Genomic DNA, 26,291 nt, shown 5'->3' with positions numbered 1-26,291 from the left:
TTCTATGATTCTAATACAATCTACTTATGGGATATGGGGCATAATTTTCAAAAGTATGTAAGTCCCCAAAAGGGTGTTGGGTGCCTGGGCCAGGTTCTTACAGTATGTAGCTGTCTAAGGAAAGGAACTAATGTATCTTATGTTTCTAAACTTAAATTGAAGCTGGCAAGAGTGAATACCCAGTCACTCCTGAAAATACCATGGGTTTTCATTTGCAGATGCATCACGGAAATCTGATCCAAAACATCTTGGATAGTGACACATTTTGAAAACTGCCCCATTTATTTCCTTTAGAGAGAAGTGCGTGTCTTGCTGCATCTTCCTCTGAGAAGCACAGAGCATTCACTGAGTTGGGAGGCAGGGAAGTATTAGGCTGATATTAGAGTGTGCAAGCTGAGGCATGGACAAGTATGATGGACTTGCTTTAAATCTGAGAGGTCTAAACCTAGGAGGCGAATGCAAGTTTCTCTGTTCCCAGTCCTGGTTCTGAGCACCTAACCATCATTCACAAAGCTCCAACCCAGTGCATGTAATGTGGGGTGAAGAGAAGGTGAAAACTGGCAGATAATCCAGATGAGTGAAACCTGCAAGAGCCACAGTGGCAAAAGCTGCTTAATTTGATGTCAGAGCATCAAGGGAGGCTTGACTGAAGTCACAAAATCATGAGAAACTGCAAAAGCCAAATCATTTAAGATTATTTATTTAGAAAAAACAAAATGCTGGGGAGTCACTGTTACATAGCGTGGTAATTCCCTTCCTCTTGAGTAATATGCACCAAACCGTGCGCATGCAATTGCTTTTTGTTCCAGAAATAACATCTTCATCTAGAGTTATACATGTACACATACGGTCCTTAGTGCACGCTACAATTCACACATATGTTAGGATGCACACAAAATTGAGCTTTTGAATGAAAAAACTGTATAAAAAATACAAACCAAACTGAAGCTGTCAACACAAGAAGCGATGTGCAAAAATAGACAGTTACTCCTGAATGTTTGCTTAAGAAAAAAGGACTCTTCTGTCCCTGTTCCCCATTCAGCACTGAGTATGCCAGATGTTGTTTGAAAATAATATTTAAAATCTAGTCACATCCTGCCCCCCGTCATGTTAGTTGCAGAGATTTTAACCATCTAAATAATCCTATATTAATATGAAAATCCGCCTTCAAGCATCACCATCATGTGCTGTTGTTGTATTGAACAGCATTTCATATTGTTGCAGTATTGATTTGTGGTGCTGCAGGTCAGGTGACAACCAAGCCCTGTGTGGAGCACACAGAAGAGGCAGGACAGATGTTACTGGTCACCCAGCTCCCAGGCAGCAGCTGCCTGGAGAAGATGGCAAGGGATTAGGAGTTCTCCTCATGCTGGAAGGAGCCAGAGCTCCCAGGTTCCCACCACGTAGTGCACAGCTCCAGGCGCTGTCTGCTAGCGCACGGTGGGGATGGTGTTCGAGGTGATCCTCTCAAGCGCCTGAGGAATCCTCCCTTCAGAGGAAATGTGCCTGTGCAAAAAAGCACGGCAGATGAAGGGACAGAGAGCCCGCTGGGCCTTCCCCAACCACATACCTTGGTCCACGATGCAAACTAGAGCTGATAGGAATGGAGCCACCTGACTGTACAACCACTTATGTGGCTCTGAGCAAAGCTGTACAGGATGAAATGCTGCAGACATCATGAAGCAGCCAGAACAATCCATCCTTGTAAAAGCACTGCATGCAAATACCAACACTTGAAATGGCAATTAAGACTAGAAATGGATTGCACTTGTTTCCCTTAAACACAAATATGTACCACTCTTTCAAAAACAAAAAGTAACCAATAATAATTAAAAAAAAAAATCTTCAAAATATATTTTAAAAAAATTGATTGATAGTTGAGATTCCCTTGGTTGGATCAAAGGAAAAGAAGAAAAGAGGGGCAGCGTGATTCTAATCACTGAAGTTTGTCAGCAACTATAATCTTTTGGTTCTGTGGACGAGGATTCTTCCTGCCCATGAGATTTGATGCTGCAAAGCCCAGTATCCCTCTGGTAATCCACATGTTTTTTAAGGATTGTTTATTTAAGCCCATGCAGAGTTATGGCTGCATTACAGAACTGGTCATTTTTTTAAATAGGATATCAAAGTTTTTCATAGCAAATCTTGCATGGATCCAGGGAAAATCTCAGCAAGACTCCCCTGTGTGTTTTGTTTCTTACTTGCAAAGCGAATGTTTCAGCTTTATTCTGAGGAAGGGAAGGAGAAGTGGAAATGCTAAAGACTGGGAACTCTCCAAGGAAGTAAACTGGGGATACTGTGCTTCAGATCCCAGCTCAGCAGACCACTTAGCAAACTATATTTTGAGTGGGATTTAAGTGTACATTATTCAGTTTGCACCCCAATATGAAGACCAGTATCCAACTTGAAGAGTGTTGCCTTGGACCTACTCATTTCCATTATAAAAGGCACGGAGGGAGGGTTCATCCTGTTAGTTTGCACTCCAACTCTGGCTGTGAAAACATCACTCAGACAAGTATGTCAAACATTTACTGATTGGTCCCGGGGCTCCCCCAGTTTCTAATCCCTGGATGCCCAGTTGCACAGTGGCTCACAGCTTCCCCCCTGGGTCAGGAGTATGCTGCAGTGACTGTGACCTCCAGTGTTGTCCCATCACCAGGGTGAAGGCAACAGTGCTTTATTCCTGTTCTGAAGGAGCTCTCGGAGGAGAGGCTGGTGTTTCCTGGGTAGCAGTGCTAGCCCTAGGTGTGTTTCTGCACATGTGAGAGACACATTGGTATGTGTGAGACACATTGGTACGTGTGACACACCTAACCCCAGCCTCCCTGAGCTCCTACGACATGCAGACATGTAACCAAAATGAACCTCTGGCTGTTAGTCAGAGGCAGCTGTTGGCAGTGATAAAACGGTGGTAAAGAATAATTTCAGACTGCAAAATAGACAAAATGAAACATTGGAATGAATTCTTGCTAAAATTTTGATGCTGTTGAGCATTGGGGTTAGCTGCTGCTTCACAAGTGTCTTGCACCAGGTTAAGATTATGTCCAGCATCTGAGTTAAGGCCCTGATTTAGCAAAGCATTTGTGCATATGCTTAAATCTGCCCTTGTTCAGCTACGCACCGATGCGAGTAACTACACGCCTTATGATACAGGGACAAACTTGAACTGGAGCCTGTATAAGTTATGTAGCTGTGACAATTACCCTCTTAATGTACTTTCCTGGTAGCAGAGCTGCGCTCCTGGAATAACTATTTAATTAATCTTCATCTAAAATGTCCTGAGAACAGTTCTATAATACTAACAAATGTACATAAACACCAGAAATAAAAAAAGTCAAACACATGGCTCAAAGCAAAACAAATATTGCTCAGAATACTTGTTTAGATTAAGATTAATAGCTGTAAACTGTGCATTCTAGTAGCAAATAAAAACCTGTTGGCCTAGGAAAAAACTCAAAACATTCAAAGTCTATAGGATTGGCAGCACTAACATTAATTTACAATGTGGAGTAAGGATAACAAATACCAGTGTAACATTGCGAAATGATCCACCTAACCTAAGCTTATGTAAACAAGTAGGCTTTGACAATGTTTATACGTCTAGGCGTGATCCTGCACTTGGACCTGGACGGGTGGAGACCAAAGAAGGTAGAAGGGCACTGTGCCTCTTCAGTTCCAGCTGCCCAGATCTTGCTGCAGAAGAGAGGCTCAAGGGTGTGATCCTGCAAACCTGTACCAGCATTACTAGTTCTACTTCTGGGAGCATCCCATTGCAGGATTCAGTTCAGCAGGACTATATCCATATAAGTAAGGAATATTCACAAACATAAGGCATTGCAGAACGTAGGCCTAAAATTTCTATTTTCAGCAGAGAATCCCTTATCCATACACAAGACCATATTTTAACATATCAAAAAGTGTTTAAAATAAGGGTCAGAGTCACTATATGTTGTGTTCAGTAGCACAGTAAGATTCTGCATATTAGCTTCAGGTACTGCAAAACATTTTTTCCATTATAAGCAAACCAACTATGAATCTTTCCCACAAAATTAAATTAACTGTGAAAGTTAAAAAAAGAACAGGTTGTGTTTTCACAGTTAAAAAGAGGCATTGACAGAAATGAGCAGCTCTCATTGTAATGGTTTTCCAGTGCCTTCCCTTCTGACCAGTGAACACTCTGAGGCTACAGTTGGTGGTGGCTTCCAATCTTGCCTTGCATCCTCTATGGCGTGGCTACTGCCGCTCTCCTTCCACCCGCTTTTTACGAACTAGACCGATAAAACAAGAAAAGAGCAGTTATTATTGCTTTCCTGAGAGTCTAAGCACTTTTCTTAACTGACACATTGCCTTCCCAGTAATATGAACAGGAAGGAAGGAACTTCCAAGAAATACTCAGCAGGAGTATGTCTATAAATGCTGTAATTAACAGTCCTTAATGCTAAACAATTCTATCTAAACTGCACTCTTCTATATCAGACTGTAGAATTTCAACAAGGTTTCATATCAATACATTTTCTATAAAAGTCAGACTCTGAGCTAAAGGTTTTAGATGATAAAGAAATCACCATTTCCAGTGCTTCCTCCCAGTGGCTCTGTTTAGATTTTTGTTACAGTTTTATTGTTCTTTTAAAAGCCACTGTATTTCACCTAAGTTGACACTGGTCTTCCCTAGTCTGTATGGCAGTGCTCTGGATTATTTAAGAATTAGGCATCAAAAATCAATAACTTTTGTAATTGCATAAGTGTATATCACAGGTAAGCAATAATCATAGAAAATAATCGGAAGTGCTGTAAAGTACTGATATCAGTGAGTACTGGCAAGAAGGAAAATATCATATCGGACCTTAAATTACCCATTTAAACTTCACATACTCTGATTGCATCAACCATCTGACAGCAGGTTAATTAACTTTGGATTCTCACTAGAAATCAAGTAGGTTGAAATTGCTACTTGGCAAAGCAGAGAGTGATGAGCTTTGTGTTATGGGCAGGATTATTCTGACAAGCAGCTCCATGCGAATTTTTACAGGACTTGGGATACATTACAGCCTGATACACAGCAAGTCTACTTGGGCAGCATTTACTACTCCACACCCTAACAAAAATGCATTGAGTCTTCTCTAACGTGGCCAGTTAAGATTACTGAGGTTCTATTCATGTGATAGGAAATTTGGCGTTACATCATACTGTCATGTCCCATTTCTGATCTCGAACTGCTGAAGCACAGAACAAAAGCAGAAAAACTGGATGAATGAATGCTTTTCACTACAGAAAGTCAATAGAAACAATATACTACTACAAACATCCCATTACTTTAGTATCAGGAGGTTTGTTCCGTAGTGCTTTCTTGGCAAACAGACTGCATTGTTCTAAAGCCTATGGTGTAACATCAGTCATTTATGTCTACCTTCAGTGTTTTGCTGCTTCATTTATTTCATTTTATTGAATTCTTTTAGGTATTCTTTCCTACTATATCTTGAACAGAACCATACGATAGAAAAGCAGGGAAATGAAGATTAGGTATAGGACATATAAATAGTGGGGAAAAAGGTCTTTTTCTCTTGGGTGGTGGGATGTTTCTAATGCCATTCCAGGACACTAACAGTTTCAGGATCAATACTACATCATTGGAATGCTTAGGTACTGCTAAAAACTAAAATTGCAAAAAAAAAAAGATAAGTTCTAACTCAGCTACTATCTTACTTTTCACAGAGAGAAACCCAAGCTGAAACCAGCAAAGGCATCATGGTTTGACACCCCTCTTTGAAGTAGAATTGATTAAAAACACATAGTTAATCTTCTTGGGATTTTTTTCCTTCTTACTGTAAACCACCCCCACCCTCCTCCTTATTCTGTGTACTGAGACCACACGGCAGAGCATCAGGTAAAACTGGCAAAGCTTTATTGCCTTTGCCTGTACTTGGTCACGCCAGCAGGGAAGTCTTTTTCATTCCCTTGGTTGGATGGGCTTGGTCTGTCATGGGCAGAGCAAAGAATTGAGGACTTCTGTGTCCAAAACAGGATGAGTTTGACTCTCTACTCACTGGCCAGAATAGTTGATAAGGCAGCAGGAAATCCAGGGTGCTGTATGGAAAAGGCTGAAGTAACTGCCTTCCCCAGAAGGAGTGGGAGAAGGAGAATAATGGCTTCTAGTCACAAAAAGATCTTTGCTGTTGTCTACTCTAGAGTCTGTGGAGCTGTGCTTTGCCCCTCACAAATAGATTGAATGTTATGGAGTTAAAATTCAATCTTATGTACAGACAGGAAGAGTTGTGTCTAGGAGGGTTAGGGCTTCAGTCGCACAAGCAAATGATGAATAATGTAGTAGTATCTTACCCAGATCATTGTTTTTAGTGATAGCTGCTGCTACCCTGGTTCTCGGACCTTGCTTTGTGAACTGGTAACCAAACTTGAGAATCCTGAAGTTCTCCTCCAGCATCTTGGCAATCTCCATCTCTACAGCTGTCCCAAGCTGCTGCCTCTGTTGGTGGCGTGGTGAAGCGTCCCCAAAAGAAAAGAAATTTATTTTTTCATATGAGAGAGAAATAAGTGGTTCTATTTCAGCATCATGCTGCAACTACAAAGAGAATCCCAGCCCTGATGATTTTACTCTGGGTTTTGTATTTGGCTTTGACTAGTTTTAATTAGAAGTTTTCTACTGTTTGGTTGCATGGGCATGGGACATGATCTGCAGAATGACTGAGCCACAGAGGCAGCCTTGACTTTGCCAGAGCTTTCTAGGAGAACCCTCTATGTATCCATACAGAAGGGAAACATAAGTGGACTCACTCAGAGGTCTCTCTTTACCTGGTTGTCAATTTTAATCTCTGTCAGGGATTCATTCTGTTTCAGTGCATCAATCAATGCCAAAATACCCGTCCCAGTGATGAAGTTGGATTCTACATTCAGACTCTTCAGCGTTTTGTTCACTTTCAACATCTCTGCAAATGCCTGAGGGGTCAAAAAGAAGGAATATGAAATAACATCTTGAGAATTTCAGGGAATAGCTGGGAATTTGTGAAACATAGCTTAGTACCTACAAAGATATAAAACATAAATAGGCTTAGAAGAACATGGAGGTAGATCAGAAGAAATTACAATTCTGCTTTGCATAGTTACAGGGAAATTCTGTGAGGGAAAATGAAGAATGCATTCTAAAGCAGACACAGACCTATTTAAAAACTGTTGTGTTATTTTTCCAAACAGTGTTTAAACTTACAATAGCTACAGGGTCATTGCTTCGAGTGGCTGCAAGGCTGAACGTCTTCACATGTGTGTTGCTTTCCAAAGCTTTTGCAAATTCTTTCAGTGTTGGAATAGGAATATTCTACATTAAGAAGATAAATCCAGTAATTAGGAAAGCCAGTCACATCGCTAGATGCTGATTTTAATTATTATCAAACTGCGCGATTAATAGCCACAGTCTATGCAATTTAAGCATTTTAAATGTATCTCAGAATGGACAAAGCATCTTCTGCTTATAGTGGCCTACAGAGACCTGAGGAGGTCTGCACTAGGATGCGATGTCAGCACTGCCTTTAATTGGGTCAGGCCAACATGAGCACGTGACCCATCTCTGAGTTACTTTCCTATTTTGCTGCCAGTTTTTCAACCTCCACATGCCAGCTCTTCCTCTATTTGCATGTGGGTTTTTTGCAACTGAATTTGGCTGCTGATGATTACATATTACACATGAGATATGTTGCTTTACAGTCTCCTAAAGAAAGGCAGCCAGAGAGAGTCCCCCCCTTTGGACTTCTAGTTGGCATCTAATTCAATATCAAGCATTGATGACCTTGGAGTCTCTACAACAGCAACCTCCACACCTCTTTCCTGTGTGTCCTGCTTTTCCTGAACAGTAGAAAGAGATAAAATTTAAAGATAAAAGGCAAGGGCTTTGGATATACTTGAATAAACTCTCCTATGATGACATAAAGAAAACCACAGCATCTACCTTTATGTTGTTGAGATTAACTTCTATGAGACTAGGATCATTTGCTTTTATCCTTTGTAAACTTGCTTCCACATTGGTTGGATTAGGTGGCTCCTCAAAGATGGGCTTGACCTTCTCTCCTTTTACGACATCTGCAACACAAGATCTCATGAACTGTTGATGTGAGGAACAGACATCATCAATAACAGTCTGGCCTTTCAATTCCCATCTAGGTTTGTACTGTAGCATTCAAGAAAGGGTTCAGATGAACCATAAAACTTAGAAACAGGAGATTTGGTCCTGTTATTCCTATCATGTCCTTTGCACCTTTTGTCAGTGGAGGCTGAGGTCACAGCAGCCAGGCAGTATCCTCACGGGCAAATGCGTCCTTTCTGTACAGAAGTCCCAAAGCAGCTTTAAACAGTATTGCACAGAACATAATATACTGCAAGGGCTGTTTTGTCCTTTGTTTAACACCTGTAAAGGAAGATGTGCTCTGAACTTGACCGTTATGTTAGTGAGAAAATGACATTAAATCTTTGTATAAAGACTGTGCTAACATAAAGGAATGTGATCTGGAGGCCTCTCCGTTTCCTTCTCTAGGATGATGCTATCCGCCTCACTATAAACTCAATTACCTCTTATAAAACTGCAACATCTGCTCTTTCTAAATAATAAAGCTATCAAACCAGGAAAAGCAAGTCTGTTTACCAACGCTAAGATTTATGAAGTCTTTGAACATTCATGCTCAAAGAGATAGTTTTTAATGTTGGCAGCTATAAGCTATAAATATTGTGAGATGCATAAAAACCATAGCTTCGAACACAATTAGTACTTCTAATTCCCACACATATAGTTGTGGAGATAAATTTATAATCCCTGACCACCCAAGCCGGTAGAGGAAAGAAGGGAATACGTTACTGACCACAAGTATGTTTAAACCCTTTTATTTTATGTCACAGACAGGGAGTTATTTTGAAGACTTGTGCTCAAGTCTCAATGGTCTACGTATTTCTGTTCAGTGCAATGGGCAAAGTTCATGCCATCATCATGGGCCAAAAGAAAAATAGTTTTTAGGACTCATACTTCTAGTGGAAATGAAGTCACACAAACCTTAAGCTGGTTTTCACTCTGTCTCCCTTTTGCCCTGAACTTTTTTATTGACTAATTCTCTAAGAGCCCTCACATGTGCCTGAATAACACTCCAGCCTTCCTAGAGAGTAGGAAATTGAGAACTACTGGTAAAACGCATACAGAGAATTCACTCCATCTTGGATGTGAGGATGGAAAGTAAACAAAAAGCAGCAAAGCATTTGTGGCAACATCCTGCAAGCTGCGAGCTGAGGAGAGACTTAAACCTGCTCTCAGGTTAGACATCCCAATGTACTCAGTATTTTTCCCTTTCTACTTCTTTTTGATTTCCATGAGTTTTATCTTGTTTCTTTAATAATGGTGCTGTTTGCCACACTGATGGGCATCTTTTGAGATGTCTCTTTCTTTTGCTGAAGTATTTCACTTGGCTAAGGAAAGGTATTGCTTTTGGACCAAAGAATAAAGCGTTCTGATGGTGATTTTCTGGGTCTTAAGTTCGTGATTGGAGCATAGTTTAGCTGACTCACATAGCTGACATTTTGACTTAGTACAACAAAAATAATCTGAAATCTATGTGGATTAGTAATGCATGCAGTTGCCTGTTATGACATACACGGCAGCTCTCACAGGCCCCACTGGAGAGGCTTGCAGAGCAGTCTTAGTCCTGAGAAAAATTAAGTAACACGGTGTCCTGTCTACTTTTCCACCTCCTCTTTAGTAAAGAAGGACGGAAATGAAGTCCTTGGTAAAGACAGCTGCTGCTTTTATGGCCTTACAAGAAGAAAAAATATTTCTTTAATATTGATTCCCTAGAAAAAAACATTTAATAATTTTGACTTAAAAAGCAAAATTTAATTCACTTGATATCCTAGAGCCTGGAGGTGATGAGTTCTGGATCGAGGCTTGGCAGCTCTCAATAAAAATTTGGATTCAGATGTACGCATTTCTCCCCCCATCCAGCCTCTTGTCAGCTGCTGACTTGATTCACCAAAGGTCTGTTTATTTAGTGCAAACATTTTTAAGTTTATTTTCAGTAACTATAGATGTTTCTGCTGGGGGATTTCCTGAATGATTACACTTCCCATGTACCTAAGGAGCCATATAATAGAAAAGTTTAAACATGCTGCCACAGGACTAAGGTGGAGGTAGTAAATTAGAGTAAGTAGCCAGGGCAGGAGCACATTCATGCGGTCTTTGCCCCCCTGTGAACGCAACTTGATGAAACTCCGATCACAGATGTGACTTTGCCAGGGATTCTGCCATGTTCGAGCCCCATTTTGGGGTGAGATAGCCTGACCTGTGCTGTGGCCACCTCTTAGCTACAAGTTACTACTTTATGTTCTGGAATGAATATATTTATGTCTTGGCTTCTTAAATACTCTCATCCTTTCAAGCACCTCTGCGGAGCCAGATATTGCTCTCTAGGAAAACAAAGTTCCTTAGGAATGATTTATTTGCATAGTAATTAAAGATAATGAATTTTAAGATTCTATTTACTTTAAGAGCTCCCCTTCATGATTAATTAGATCAGTCAAGGTAAGGCCCAGTTACTTTACACTAAATTAGAGCAATGCACCCATCCTATAGGTGTACAAGTCCCTAAAGACGACACACAGCCCACAAATCTGCTTTCTTACTTCTCACGGTTCCTTTTCCATCCTTACTGTGGGCTCCTCCTTCATCAAATTTTGGGTTGTTGACCATGTTGTGCACTCCAAGAACAGCTGAAATATGTAAATACCAGCAAGAGGATACAATGTTATTGGCAGGAACAACAACTGCAGAAAAATATCTAGGTTAGATCCCCAAACAAAACCCCCTTTATAAAATGTTAACTCTGAAACATGCTTGTTTGTAGGGACCAAATACTGGAGATACAGACACTCTTAGTAGAAGTTTTTGAACAACTGAGTCAATGTAGTATGCACATCACAGAAATGCCAGCTGGAAGGAACCACTGCGGGTCAGCTTGTCCAGCGTCCCCGTCAAGCAGGAGTGTTGCCAACATTAACCAGGTCAGCCATGGCTTTATCTAGCTGGAACCTGAGAACAGCCAGGGATGGAAATCCCACAATCTCTTCGGGTAACTTGTTTCAGCACTACATTCCTAATGATTTCTCCCCCAATATACAACCTGAACCTGTCATTGCATTGTTGTATTATTTGGCATATCCAAGAAAAATTAGACTGTATGTGTAGTTAGCTTAATAAACAGACATTCACACTGGGGTTTCCTATAGAAGCATATGGATGCTAATGTGCTTAGGTATAAAAAATAATATACTCCTGGACTTCAAAGTAAATAGTGAGGATATAAACTATTATCAGAGAAATGACAAAAGAAACCAAAACTCTGTAAAAGAAGCTGCCGACAAAGTTATCTTTTGTGCAAATGAACTGCCATAGTGTCAGCGAATAAGCTGTGCAGTGTTTGCTGGTCTTTCTCCCATAAACTACTTGGACTTTATAAAATCATGCATGAAATAAAAGTTATTAACTTAATGTAGATATCTACTTTATCATCAGGTTTTTCTTATGGAAAATGGTCTTTGTTCTGTAATCAAATTTCTCTTTAGTTGCTGTTAGAGACTACTTTCAGAACTGTCAGCAGTAATTGTGCTATTTGCTGTTTTTCATTAGACTTTGATACATACAAATTCTGTCATGAATGGCTGAGCACTGACCAGGGCAGAGCAAGACTTGGAACTTTATTCAGTGAGCTTCCCGAGAAGTGCTAGCTGTGATTTCTGTGATACATCACACTTCACTCAGAGCCAAGGCTAATGCATCTAGAAATGTGGGGTGTAGCCAAGAAGTATAGAAGATACTCTATACATCCTTCAATAGGGTTGCGTAGTATCTACAAGAGTTTTGATTTTAATTTTGATTTAAGCCAGATTCTGATTAATCTAATATGTTGAAATATTTCATTTAGATTTTCCTAATGAAAACCAAAAAATTGTCTTCCACCAGAATTTCTTGATAGACTAAAGGCCCAGGAAAGGATAGGATTCACTCTGAAGTGGGTGGAAAAGGCAGAAGATGTCAATGGTTCCATAGGGATGTCTTGACACTAGGTTCAGTAGGGTCTTAAGATGACCCATTGACATTAACCACACCAGCTCTGGCTAGTTTGCATCTTCCCAAATTAAGAATTCAGATTACAATCTTTTACCATAATAAACATGTGATATACCCATGATAGAAATTGCTTGAAAGTCTCAGGTAGCTCAAGAACTACAGATTGTTCTTTGTTTTACTATAGGTTCAAATGTTTCTTAGGCAAGCAGATACATGTTAAAATTATTTCCCTTGTGCACTCTCCAGAACACGAGGTTATACTCTGGATTAAAAGAAAAGAATTAAAAGTGAAGATAGCCAGGTCTAATCAGATGGCAACCAATTTTCTGATTCAAGGGATTAGATTCCAAATTTCGCCCTGGATGCAGGATCTTCATCCACTGCATTCTCTAACCACTTCCTCCTACCGTTTGAGATGTCAGAGTTGAGAGGGGTAGCAATAGTATGCTATAAACAACATGGATGCAGTAAGATCAGTGGTCTCCACTGCAATGCAAACACTCTAGCCTGCAGTCTACCATCTATGCTTCCTTTCCTCCAGTAATGTTAGCTGGATCATCTTTTCCCCTTGCCTGCCACATCAATTAGAAGTAGATGAGGCAAGCCGAAAATGCATGCTTGAAGTCCTCATGGGCAATGCGTGGCCCACAGGCTGCCCACTTGTCTGTATAGTGAAACAGCAGTACTGGAGAGACGAGACAGTCCTCATCTAGGCAGAGAAGTACTGGACATGTAGGGGGATTATACCCATATATTATCTAACCTGCAAGGTCATAGAGCTCAGTATCTGAAGCGCTGGCCAAGGCTTCTTCTAGTTCTGGATCCAGGGTCACTTTCTCTTCTGTATGGGTTTCTATGGGCTTTTCTTTCGGGATAAATATTTTTCCTGAAAGAAGAAAAAAGCCAAAGTGAGTAATGACTTAGAGGAACAACTGTCTGCCTCCTGGCAGGAGAGGAATAGATCTGCTGGGAAATATATCAAGTGTATGTTTTCATCTTTCTTATTCGATGCTACGTATACTCCATGCTAGGATCTTTAAATTAGAGTCCAAAAATAAAAGGTGCAGACTTCTGTTCTTGTTAATATGGAAGCAAATTTCCTAAAATAAATCCCAAGGAGTAGTAACAGCTGGGATTTTTCTGGAGTTCCTGTGACCTTCAGAAGAAGGCAGAAACAGGTCTACACAAAAAGCTCAAACCATATTTAAATGAGACACCAGAAGCAGTTACAACCATCCTACTGCAAGAACCTTTCCGTCTACCAAATTCCACGCAAGAGCCTGAAAAGTCTGAACTGAACTGAACCACATGTTCCCCAAGAAAGACTCCTGACCTATTTGTCTCTGCTTCTATACAGCTGTTCCACTGAGGTTAGCAGGTGTGTCTTTCCATGAGATATTCCCCCAAGACTGATATCATCAGCCCATCTGCTGTTAATGAGAAAACTGTAGGATAAATCCAGAAACAACACAACAATTCAGACGGCGTCTTCAGCCTGCCGTTACAGTTAACCGCATCATTAGGGTGATGATGTAGCTGTGAATTCTGGGAGAGAGGCCCTTTAGATTAGAGTTGGGTCTGCGCTTTAGTCGCCAGCAGGGCTGGGGGCTTTCTCCCACTCAACACTGTCATGTACCAAACCCGTACAGTCAGTAAAACATTAGATGATGCCACATGACACAAACGGCGTCATTGCTTTGAGAATTCTGTGAATTGCCATGATCCACTGCAGAGCGTTTCCCCTCACCTTGTCTGTAACAACTATTTCTTAAGCAGGCTTTAATCTCATTGTCATGAAGCTGTGATGACCTTTGGATGCAGGTGGCTTTGGCCCACTGTCAACTTCAAATTATCTTATTGGTACATTCCAGATGTAATGCTTGAAGCACATTGTGTGGCTTTCTGAAAAGTCTCATTAATTTAAACTGTCTCAGTGGTGTTATTTTGTTACCATTTATAACTACAGTTCTGATATCTGGTGTTCAATTACAGACGCTTTGCCTCTGGTGTTTCGACATGGCATCCTTCTGTGATTTAATTTTTTCCGATTATGGTCCAAAGTATCAGTTTCATGTAGACACTACCCAATTCATTTATCTCTTTCAGACAAGTTTGTCTACTGCAATTTCTATATCATCAGCTTCCATGACTGAGATCACTGAGTAGGCTAAGAAAATAAATTAATGGAAATTTCTGACACATTGGCAAGGTTTACTGATACAGGATTTGAATTATTTACCCTAGAGATATTTGCACTAAGGCTAAATAACTTCCAAGTACAAAACTGGACAGAGGGTTATGTAAAAAGAGAAAGTATTATCATATTATGATTCATTTTTCATGTAATATTTTAAGTCAGTCATTTTTTAAGAAGAGGCGTCTAGAAGATAAAAGCTTTTGTGGGCCAAAGGTGAGAATAATTTTCACTTTCACCGTGCATTGGGTGACATGAATCAGAGACAGCCACCAGCAACATCAAACAAACGTCAAGGGGAAATCTCGGGGGAGAAATACTCTGTGAAGAGTGACTAGTCATGCTCTCCAGATTTCATAACAGCAGAGGTGCTAAGGTTTCAGACTGTCCCTGTGCTATCACCTAATTGGAAGTGTTGGATGGCAGCTTTTAGACACCACTGACCAAGACCAGACTTGATGCCAGCTTGGCCGTTAAGGATAACACATAAGGAGAAGCAATCATGCCTATGTTGGAAGCTAGAAGACCAAAATTACTCAGAATATCTGTGTAACCAATCAATAGCGAGGAGTATTGCCCACAAAATATTTTCCTTTCAGAACACTGGTGGCTCAGCATTATTTTCAAGTAATCAGTAGGCTGTTTGAGATCACGAGGGAATCCTACTTATCGTTATCCCAACAGTTAAGACTATCCCCTAACAGCTCCGCTCCACAGAGCCATAGCTCAAATGAAGCATCACACAATATGTGATTCCTTGCGGACCCAAAGCCCAGCCAGGCGGTTAACAAACACCGACGGAGTCTAGACGTTCACACATAATATTGTAAGTGGACACAGGACCTTCAGTCTCGTGGAAACTGGACACCATATGTATTAGTGTTAGTCCTTCTCTGTGGACTTTGGATGTGGGTAGAACAAGTGCCTTGTGTAGCAAGAAATCGAGGGGTAATGGAAACCAGTACAGGCTCATATTTTTTCGGTGCAGCTCACATATGTAGGAATACAATTTTTTAAGCATTTGTTTCAGGCATACGTAATTCTTGGATGGCAGCCCAAATCTTTTAAAATGTGTATATGACTCCCAATGATAGTTTCGTTTAAAGCACTCTTGGCAATTGTTTTAGGAAAAAATTCTATTACTGGTTATATGAAATATTTAAAGGGACAAGGTCATGTCAAAGATGGTAATACATATCTTTAATATATGTGGGCCTTGCTGGCACCCAGTGGAGTTTTAAAAATATGCTTTTTTTCTGCTATCTAGACAAGAACATTCTTTTGCATTATCCCACTGAGCAGAGATGATGTAACACAGCAGATAGAGGTTAGAAGAGCATGTTATTAGCAATTCATTACCTGTCCACCACCAACAGAACTGAGTTTATAAGCTGTCAACCAGTTTTCCTTCATTATTTTAAGGACAGAATTTAAAGATTCAAGAGGTCCCTCCTAGTCCCACATCTGTACTCTATAAATTCATTACACGGTGCCATCATGGAATTTGCTGACAAAATAAAATATGCGTTGTGGATTGCTTGTTTCAGTGGTCCAGCTTAAATTTAGAATTTATTATTTGGAAAAAGCCTTGGGAGAATAGTATTGTTTTATTGTTTTAAAGTGAGATTTATGAAGAAAAGCTGCTGCTTTTGATGTTCTTTATATTCATGTTGTATTTTAGAAGCTACTTTATTGTAACATTCCATGTGGTATAATTAATACTATCTATATTACATTTTGCCTCCAGAATATGCTAATATTCTGTGCTAAATCTTAATAGTAATAGCTTATCTTTCTACCAATGAAAAACACAGTGAGAAAAGCTGTGATTACACATATCATGCTTGAGCTACACCAGTATTAATAACACTAAGAGAACCACATTCATATACGAATATTATATATTCTTGTGTTCAACTGCAAAACTAAATTCAATTCCAGTAAAAAAAATAGTAAGCATTAAAATATAATTTTACTTTCACACATACACGGAAATCCAAAATGTCTGGAATTCAAAGTGGCTTTTTTTCAACATGAAATTTTAAGTGTAAATCTATACAATTCTTCCTTTCTTTGTGTCAAAATGGAATAAAAGTGCCTGGGGTGACCTAGATGATGACTGAGGTGGTTTATTATAACCCAGGGGACTTTCTGACTGTGAGCACAGTGAGTAGAGATTTGTCCTGGCTCAGTTTAGCAGCAGACCTACTCCTCTTCACACACTGCAAAACTTCTGTTCACACTGAAATGTGATATGGTTGATGTTTTGCTCAAAAGAGGTTCAGGGAAAAAATCCATTGAAAACCAGAAAGAAGGATTCAGAACAAAGGACTACAGAGAGACATAGAAATGCAGGCTGAGATAAAAGGAAAACAAATTCTATGGAAAAAAAAGGAATACACTGGGTATAGTCATAAAGCGATAGACGTAGTATTGCCGCTTGGTTTCAAACTTCCCGTGTTATGCAAATCCTGCCATAAAAGCAATGTCAAAGCAAGGAAATGAGACACATCCCTACCTCCATCTCCCTGTACGGTAACAGTCACCTACATAACCGAATATGCACATCTATAGACAGTGTATTAATTCAGCAGGGAACTTCAAGTAGTTTATTTGTTTAGTATTATACAAGGGAAAAAAATGGGATTTGAATACCACAGTTTGCAGGATTTTATTTGTGTATCCGATCTAAAAAACATTTTGAGGATTTCACTTTCATTTAGAGTTTACAGCATTCAGAACATCATTTCTGGTATGTCTTCTCTCTTTTCCTTCTTACATCATTAGAGTTTTGTGAATAACTATAAATCGCCACCATTTTTATTTAGTACAAATACTTAGTATTTATTCATGTCTTGTACAAGCCAAAATTGTACAAGCCAAAAATCAACAAATCACAGAGCAATGGGAAATAAGCTATTTTATACTAGCTTTAAAAACATCCTTCTATTTAAAATCAGTTTTATTAAGGATAGTTACTTAATTTTAAATACAAACGTATTTTCTGCCCTGACTGTAAAACAATAATGTACTTTGTTTGCCTATAAACTGTAGTTTACACCACCGTATTTCCAAGAAAAAATCTGGTTACACTTATTACTTCTTACTTTTCAGTGAATCACTGACTACAGCGAGCGCCTGTTTATTCTCAGTTACAGAATGCTACACTGACCTTAGGAGTGAAATTCAATAATCTTGGAAATCTGCCTTGTGTAAATCACAGGCACCTGATTCACTTTTTCCATTTTGCACTATTCTTTCCTTTTGAGGCTTCCTTAATCTCCTTTATGGGGTTCTATGAAAATGCAACTAAATTAGGTCTTACCAGGAATAAATTTGTATTATGAAGAAGAAAACAGGCCAAGTTCAAATAAGTGTGGAGCTGAAAGCTAGCAGTAATAAAAATGCAGTATCGTAATTACTCTTGGATTACTGTCTGCATATTCTATTCCTTAAAAATTATGATAATGGAAAAGGAAGGTTGCAAAGTTAAGCTTTCCAAAGTTATTAAATCTATTGTGCATATACACAAAGAGTGAAGTTAAATTGCAAAAGCATCTTTGGCTTTGACTGAGTGTGCTGTGATTCTACCACTTTAGTGGTACCTTTTAAAGAATTCTTCTGAAAAGTACACCTTCTCAAATGAAAATAAACAAAACACAACCTATAATCTTTGAAACAGAAGGAAGCCCAGAATTTCACGAGACACTCAAATAGATTATCACAACAGTCAGGATCCCTGTAGTCCTACAGCAGTCCACTAGATTGCCACCTGGATTAACCTGCTTCACCAACGGCAGCAGAAAGCTCTTATGTCTGGCGTGGAATGAAAGCAGAGGAGGAAAAGAGTCAATCTGCTGCCGGGCTTCATGTTCTCAAGGGTATCAAAAAACCCTGAAACTTAGGCAAAGCTAAATGCCACACTAGTTATGTTCCCCTCTGGCCTCTTTTCTCCCATCTTGCATATCATAGAATGATAGAATAGTTTGGGTTGGAAGGGACCTTAAAGATCATCCAGCTCCATCCCCCCTACGATGGGCAGGGACACCTCCCACTGGCTCAGGCTGCCCAAGGCCCATCCAACCTGGCCTGGAACCCCTCCAGGGATGGGGCAGCCACAGCTTCCCTGGGCAGCCTGGGCCAGGGACTCACCACTCTCATAATAAAGAAATTCTTCCTTATGTCTAGTCTAAATCCTTCTCTGTTCCTTTACACATTGTCCTCCATGCCTTCCTCATCCCGTCTCCTGGTCCTCCTCCTCTTTGAATCTTGATGCTTCCCACCACCTCTTTGCCCTCTCTGTCCTACCACTGCTCTCTTCTGCAGCTCCTTTCCCCACAGCTGCCACATCTAGTCCTTCATCCTGAACATAAAGCTCCTCAAACAAACAATCACTCAGCCTCTCTGCACTGTTCTCTCTGCTGGCTGTGTACTATTTTTTTTCCTCCTTCAGAATGCCCTTCCAAAGGGAGGGGAGCATTGCCAGAGCAGGAGAGTCTCCCTGCCCTTGATTGTGGCGTGACAGTGACCTCTCAGATGAGCAACTTCCAAAAGCATCCTGCACAGCCCACAGCCTCCAGCTGGTGCCTCTGGACACGTGCTGCCTGCACACGCCGGCAGAACCTCCGAGGACAGATCTAACACCAACTGCAGGGGGAATGTTTGGAGAAAGCTATAACAAACTGGATGTACAAGAAAGTACAGTGTTTTGAAGATGCCAAATTCAAATGTATCTCCCCAGGCACTGCAGAGGGCATACATTTCAAGACCCCTCTTCAAAGCATGGAGGAACTGTAGCTCATAAAAAACACAGCTGGAAAAATTTACTTTAGATGGCTAAAACAATGTGTTTTCTCCTAATCTTGTTCTTGGAAACAGCTGAGTCCTTTTTGCTGACACTTTCCAAAAATTCAGCCCGAGGCAGACTCTCAGCATGGGAAATTTCAGTGTGAACTGTGCAAGTTTGGCAAAGTCAGAAGGAACTAAAACAGGGCCTTACAAAAGCAAGCAGTGAAAGGCACTGGCCAGAGGCACTACTGTCAGCAACTGCAGCGCTTTCAGTGCTTTAAGAGACAAACATTAGTTCTAAATTTAAGCCTTAAAGGACAGGAAGAAGGTGGCAAAAAAATTTAAACAAAACATTTCAGCTTTGGGAGTGAAAAGACTGCCTTTGTCAATCTAAGAAAAACAGCATGTCTCTAAAATAAACCCTAACATAAAGTCTGTTAGAGAAAGTGGAACTGGAACTCATTAGCATCTACTCTAATCCTCTGACCTTCTGAAAATGACTGTCATTATTACTAGCACTGCATATTGATACTCTGCTTGGCACAGCAGAACATGCAAGATAGATGGTCTCTGCCAGAGCAACTGAAAACAAGGGCTTGGCCAACAGTTCTCTAGTTTAATCATCCTTATTTTCTTCATATTCCCTTTTATCAGTTGGCTAAAACTGTTAGGATTTAATCACATGCAAGCATGTTCCTCTTCCCTTTCCAGCCACAAATGATAATAGCCTGATTCACTGGAGTTTTTCCATGACTCTGATGAGAACTGGATCAGATCCAAAATGAAATGGTTTGGCAAGGAGTGGAAGACCTTACAGAAAAGGGGGATAGCGGTGAAGGGCTGCAACAGCAATCCTTATAGCAATTAAAAACGGCATGGCCAACTTCTCATACCTAATGATATTTCACAACAACAGAGCGTTTGTCAATTACGTTTCATTAGTATCATGCAGTTAAGAATCACTGCAACAAAGCAGAAACAGAAACGTTGCTAATGATTTCTCTCTGTATTACAGTAGTACTCAGATCTTAACTGAGATAAGATGTAAACACCACAATCAGTAACAGAAACCATGCAGCATCAACATTGCTCTTGAATATTTTGTGCCCGCATTGCCTGATACATTCTCCACCTTTTCCTTTTATTTCCGGACCTTTCATGAACTTGAAAATGATACAGAAAAGGCTTCACAGTGATCTAAGTATGATAACCGGCTGCTGCTGCTGGATGTGTTAAATGCAGTGAGTCAGTCTAAGTGACTTCTGTAGCTCATCAGGATCTACATAAGGATTTCTGGAATATTTGTTCTAAGCAGGAACTAATCCAAAACTACATAAAGTAAACACGTGCAAACTTCCAATTACTATGGCTACAGTTATCCGCTCTAACTCCCTATACCTCCGTTGCTCATTAGTAATGAGCCCTCTGTGAGAACGGTTGACGAACAGCCGTGTCGCACGCACAACAGTTCCTGAAAGCCACTGGATTGTCTGCATACCACAATGGGAGCAAACGCTCGCCGTGAGGTCATTCAAACTAAGTACCTTTCCCTGCGTTATTCCCTGACTTGTGTTAGGAAGGATGTTGGGTAAAGTGGTCTGAAAAAATAGCTTGGTGGCCACATCGGGTGTGCAGCAGTCAGGCTGTGACTGTTCTGGTCCTGGTTCAGAGCAAAACTTGGGTTCCCATTGAAATTTGAGAGCTATCCCATACAGGCTTTAAACCTTTTTTCTTTGTACAGCAATTAATGCAGTACATTAACAAGCTGAAATATGGCAGAAGGCCAAAACCCTAATGCACACCATACGTTCCATTGGTTTTGCCAAACATTTCCAACCTCTCAAAACCACAATTACAATCAAAACCAAGACAATTCCCTGTATGACCAGCTTCCCACCTTGAGCTCATATTAACTTTTCCTGTGTTTTAACCACTCTGAATATCCCATTAGCTCTGGAAATTGTTTTGGCTTGTTTTCTAGCACAAGCAAAACCTGATGGTTGTTTTCAGCATACAGAGATCGACAAAGGTAACTGAATTTTCTCCTTCAGCAGCTGTTTGGTATGGATTTTTGGTCAAGAACTCTACAACAAGACTGTAACACAGAAAAAGGAGAGGCGGAGACAGTAGATAAACCATAACGATGTATCACAAACTGTTCTGGAAGGAGGATATTTAAAATGCCACCTTCTTTTTGGCTCATCACTGAATTTTCAAGTATCGACTTTGCATGATAAACATAGGAACTGGAAGAAATGCCAATTAACATTTGGTAGGAGCATCCCACTTCCTAAATTTGAAACAAATATGCTTTCCCAGTGGTAGAAAAATATCAAAGTACAAAACAGTGACAAAAGCTTTAACAACACTTGACAAATTTGAATCCTACTGACACACAAATATTCTCAGGTGATAATAGTACCAAATGGTACCCTGACATCAACATCTCCCTTTTCTAATTATACGCAACTGGATGTACTTTGGATCTGCCACTGAACTTAATTTTTAACTAGCAGAAATAATGTAAAATTAATTGGGGGCTATTTACAGTACAGCTCTATTACAGCACTGCTACAACGTAAAGAATTCATTTAACAGGTATCTATATAATATAATGCAAATATTTACCAATCCGTAAATACACCTTAGAGACCATCAATATGTAGAAGGTGAAGAATAAGCTTTTCCTCAAGAGATAGTCTTCTTTATTTTCTTTTAGGTCACATTTTAGAAATCTAAATTACTCTTCGTGAACTAATTACCAAGCTTTGAAAGAATACTAATTATTCTCTAATTAAAGTGACTTTAAATCTAGCATGTAGCATCATATCTTGGAAATGTCTTTGCAGGACTGCTTTATTTCCTTGCACAGAAAATATCTTAGTGTAACTGAAAATCAAATTGTTAAAATTTGAATACAGTCATTCTGTTATTGTCTCTTCAATCAAGCTCGTCAAAATAAGTAAAGCTGCAGTTAACAAGCACGGCTTCTCTGATCCAGAGCCAGCCACACATGGCCTTTATGTGACACTCATCATGTTTCACCAGATTCACCCAATTAGCAGAATTATTATACAATTCATAGGCAGATTTCAGTACATTTGGCAGATGGAGATCTCAATCCTATGTTTTATAAAGCTCAGTCTTTGCAGTACACTGAAGGGGGAAGGAGAACAAGAAAAGGAGGCAGAGAAGCCCCGTGCTTGAAGTCTGGTGGGAGGTATCCTGCCAAGCAAGCCAGAAGCAGCAGAAGAGACTCAAATACCAATATGCAACCAAGCTTGAAACAAACAGATTCTTTCTCAAAGCCAGTTCCCTTAAAGCAGCACAAAAATGACACTGTGCTGTTCATCCAGTTCTCAGTTCTCAAGGTACTGGGACGCATCAGCTGTACAGATCTCTTAATTCAGTTACTGCTAATATTAATGAAGAAAAAGGGGTATTTTCATGGCATCTGGCCTTTGAATTAAAGGAAAACTTAGAATTCTTTGTGTTTAGATTAGAATTGTAAAATTACTGCAAAAATCACAGAACATGTAGTTGTTTTCATTTGAGTTGATCTGCTAAAGTTGATACTGAGGATTTTGTCAGAAACTGGTGTACAAGAACAGGAGAAATTAAGGGAATAATTCCCTTAGACTAAAATGCTGCCACAACGTTGTAATTATCATCATTCTTAAAATTATCATTTTGAAGTAAATGATCACAGCACACCGAAAAACAAAATAAGAATAACTTTAAATGCTAGCATGGCTGAATTCACTCTGTGCTGAGGGAAAACTGCTGTGTGGTTACTTGTGTTTGTAAAGCAGTGGCATTTCCACACCAGAGACACCAAGAATTAATAAGCAGCACTAAAAAGCACTTTAAGGGCATCTGGAAGCAAATACAGGAATAAATACTGCTTTAGCTTCATCACAAGATAACTGAAACACAATAAATGGGACTGTCAGGGACGATGGAGGGACTAGTTTTGCACAGATCAAGTGCCAGTCCCATACGTGATTCCATGCACCGCTGGGTTTTTTGTGTACTTATGTATCAGGCATGTCTGGATATCTGAGGTGTGGCTACAGCGCAGAGTGCAAAGTCTTAGTCATGAAATATCAGTAAAGTGAGACCTCACTGAAGGTGTTGGTATAAATATGCAGAGATCTGCGAGAAGGAGAATCATAGAACATAATTTGGGTTGGAAGGGACTTTAAAGACCATTTAGTTCCACCCCCCCTGCCATGGGCAGGGACACCTCCCACTGGCTCAGGCTGCCCAAGGCCCATCCAACCTGGCCTGGAACACCTCCAGGGATGGGGCAGCCACAGCTTCCCTGGGCAACCTGGGCCAGGGCCTCACCACCCTCATGGTGAAGAAATTCCTCCCCATGTCCAGTCTAAATCTGCCCCTCTCCAGTTTATACCCATTGCCACTCATCCCGTCACTAAGGGCGTAACTTGTAGCACTTTAATACAGTGGTGTATGCAAGACTGGAAAAGGGAAACAATTGGTAACAAATCCATGCTAAAATAAATGGTTTTCCTTTCCGTACAGTACTCGATCACTCCTGCTACCAAGAGGATCACTGCAGTGTCACTGCATTTCAGTGGGCTCAGAGATAACCTTGCGAACAGCTCTAAGCACAAGTTATGATGGAAGAAAAAGTAGGCTGAAGAACAAGCTGCATGATAAAATAACATACCAATCAGATTGAGCTGAAAAATGGCTCATTTGTATTAAACCATTGTTTCATAGAATAGGAATGCAAGGATAGTAACAACTCTTGGCCCACAAATAATTTATATCTTTGGTAACGATACATAAAGTAAAAAAAAAGTTGCATTTGACCTTCTTGAGATATTAGCTTTCCCTTAAGCAGGTCTGATTGAAATAGTGGAAAATTCACTAGATGGTCAGGAACGGACTCAGACATGACAAGATTCTTCTTGAATGAAGGGGTGGCCTGAGGCAGGCATTTTTATTCACTGTATATAAATGAGGAAAAGGAGATAATGGTGTTAAAGGAACACTATTTGCTTAAAAATATGACTGTTCTTGCCCTAAGGTTATCCTACCAATGTTTGAGTGAATAGAATTAGGTTTTCCTGTTTTTCTCTTTTTTTCCTGTAGCTGTAGGACAAGGGGAAGCAGAGATACTGTCGGCATGAACAGCTTTGCCAGATGTGCTAGTAAACAAGTGGAAAAATGCTTATATTTTGTAAGTGTATTCCCTGAGCTATAACTTAAGAATACTGTAGGCAATACCTCCTTGCAAAGGCATTTGATACGTTTCCTGCTAAACGCCCCCCGGTACAGTGTCCTTGCATGAGCCTAACGTGCGAATAGTCTTAGAGAATTTAGTGAGGCCACCCTTGTCCATCCTTGACTGCAAATAGAGGTGTTTTCTGATCTGGGAGCTGTTGATTGCGTTGGCCTGGCACGCCTGTGTTCCCTCACCCACCAATGGGCATAACTAAAAGTCGGAGCAGCAAGGAAGACCACTTCGCAGCGGATAAAACCACCACTTCATCATCACCTGCTACAACTGCTCTAGAATTGACTCCTGAGCTTCACCCTGCACAGAAACAGCCTCCATCTCTGTTGTCTTAGCATGTTCCACAAAAAGGACAGGCAGTGGTGGGTGCCTGTGCTCAGGCAGTCCATTACTCAACACCAACACGCAGATGGAAGGTACCTTTCTTTTCCCCTGTATACGGTACAAAGTCTTCTCTGTCTTTGTGCTCAAGCGCTTGCTTCTCCAAGTACGACAGCAGGCGTTCTCTGTCGAAAGGGCCCGTGGCTTGTTTAGTGGTCTGGTCCTTTTGCCGAAATCCCGCTGGAAGCAAGGCGTTCTGTGAAAGGGAGGGAGGCGCGTAAAGGAGATCAGGCCATTTCATACAGTGTTCCAGATTTCATTTAAATGTAATTGTTTTCTAAGCGAAACCATTCTTTGAATGTTACTTCACATAATGCTCTTTGGGGACAGCAAGAACCCACATTACTGAAATATAACCACTAAACCCAGTACATCTTCCAGGCATCCTGATTGTACTACCGATTAATGTTTTTATTAACTATATTTACAATCACAGCACCAAAGACTTGAGCAAGATCAGAGCCCTTTGTGTTACACATACTATAACCACAGAATATGCAGTCCTAGTAAATAGACCAGGATGTTCTTCTCTTCTTCTACTGTTTTTCCTTCCCATTTTTCTCTCTCTTTTCATTTTTTCGAAAACTCCTTTCATTCTAATGGAGATGTCTCTTGGCCTTCAGAAATGAATGGCACGCACGGAAGGCAATTGGTGAATTATGTGGACTTCAGCTATTTAGAGGATGCAGAAAGCAAGCAGATGAAGCCCCATTTTAAACATATAGCTGTGTGACCATGTGATTGTGTTTCCATCCCATAATATAGGATGATGCATAAGGCTATACAATCCAGGAGGTCCCAGTAAGGAACACAGGTACATGGACCTTGCAGTGCACATGAAGTAACACCAACATATTGAAGATCCCTCAGAGTACTGCAGGAACACTTCATCGCTAGCCAGAACACGCACGGTAAAAACCACCCAATTAATCCTGAGCGCATCCAGTGAACTCATGTCACAGGACACTTTAGTTGTGCCCGCACAAATGTGCCTGGAGCGCTACAAAGTTCCTGCACAAATGTTACCTGACTACAGATGCACCATGGCCTGATTTTTGGTTTGGTTTGATGTTCTGTGTCTCTATTTAAGACGCCAGATACTTGAAAATACCAGAAAATGCACCGTAGAAGTGGTAGTAGAAAGGGAAGCGGCAGCATGGAAGGAGAGAACAGTAAAGGCTACCGTGAATTTCCAGATAAATTTGTGCTATAAAACCAGAAGCTTTAAATTACTGTGATTTTTTTCAAATTGTCTCCAGAGTGAATGGATGTTCTCTGCCAGTTTACCTGCCAGTTCTCGAATTCCTACATCAGTTTGGAAGCTTTTGGGGTAGTTACAGTCCGAATTCCCAACGAGCACGCTTGTGACTATACCCTCATTACTGTAGGACCCAGTTTGGGCTCCCGGGCCTGAGATCTTTAAATTCTTTGTGAGAGTCTCTATCCAAATTATCCTCACTTTCCAGCAAATAACAGTTGTGTAGCTGATTCTTATTTTTCTTAATCATGCCTAAATATATTCTCTTCAGCTAAAAATATCCGTGCTGAATGACATA

General features: G+C 40.3%; 1 protein-coding gene across 3 annotated transcripts in view; it reads right to left on the bottom strand.

The window, feature by feature from the left end:
• Positions 1–684: 684 nt before the first annotated feature.
• LOC104055251 (tropomodulin-2) overlaps positions 685–26,291 on the bottom strand; it is a 35,160-nt gene continuing 9,553 nt past the window's right edge. For all 3 annotated transcript variants that reach the window (XM_054077772.1, XM_054077771.1, XM_054077770.1), the window contains exons 3-10: positions 24,775–24,931; positions 12,870–12,992; positions 10,663–10,749; positions 7,955–8,085; positions 7,220–7,327; positions 6,808–6,951; positions 6,337–6,481; positions 685–4,268 (exon numbers count right to left, since the gene is read on the bottom strand). In XM_054077772.1, coding sequence (XP_053933747.1) covers positions 4,234–4,268; positions 6,337–6,481; positions 6,808–6,951; positions 7,220–7,327; positions 7,955–8,085; positions 10,663–10,749; positions 12,870–12,992; positions 24,775–24,931 — 930 coding nt within the window. In that variant the 3' untranslated portion in view covers positions 685–4,233. The remainder of the gene's footprint in view (positions 4,269–6,336; positions 6,482–6,807; positions 6,952–7,219; positions 7,328–7,954; positions 8,086–10,662; positions 10,750–12,869; positions 12,993–24,774; positions 24,932–26,291) is intronic.

This window comes from Cuculus canorus, chromosome 12 (genome assembly GCF_017976375.1).
Source record: "Cuculus canorus isolate bCucCan1 chromosome 12, bCucCan1.pri, whole genome shotgun sequence".
NCBI classification, from domain to species: domain Eukaryota; kingdom Metazoa; phylum Chordata; class Aves; order Cuculiformes; family Cuculidae; genus Cuculus; species Cuculus canorus.
Note: the sequence above shows the minus strand (reverse complement) of the source record. Positions and strands in the feature narration are given on the sequence as shown.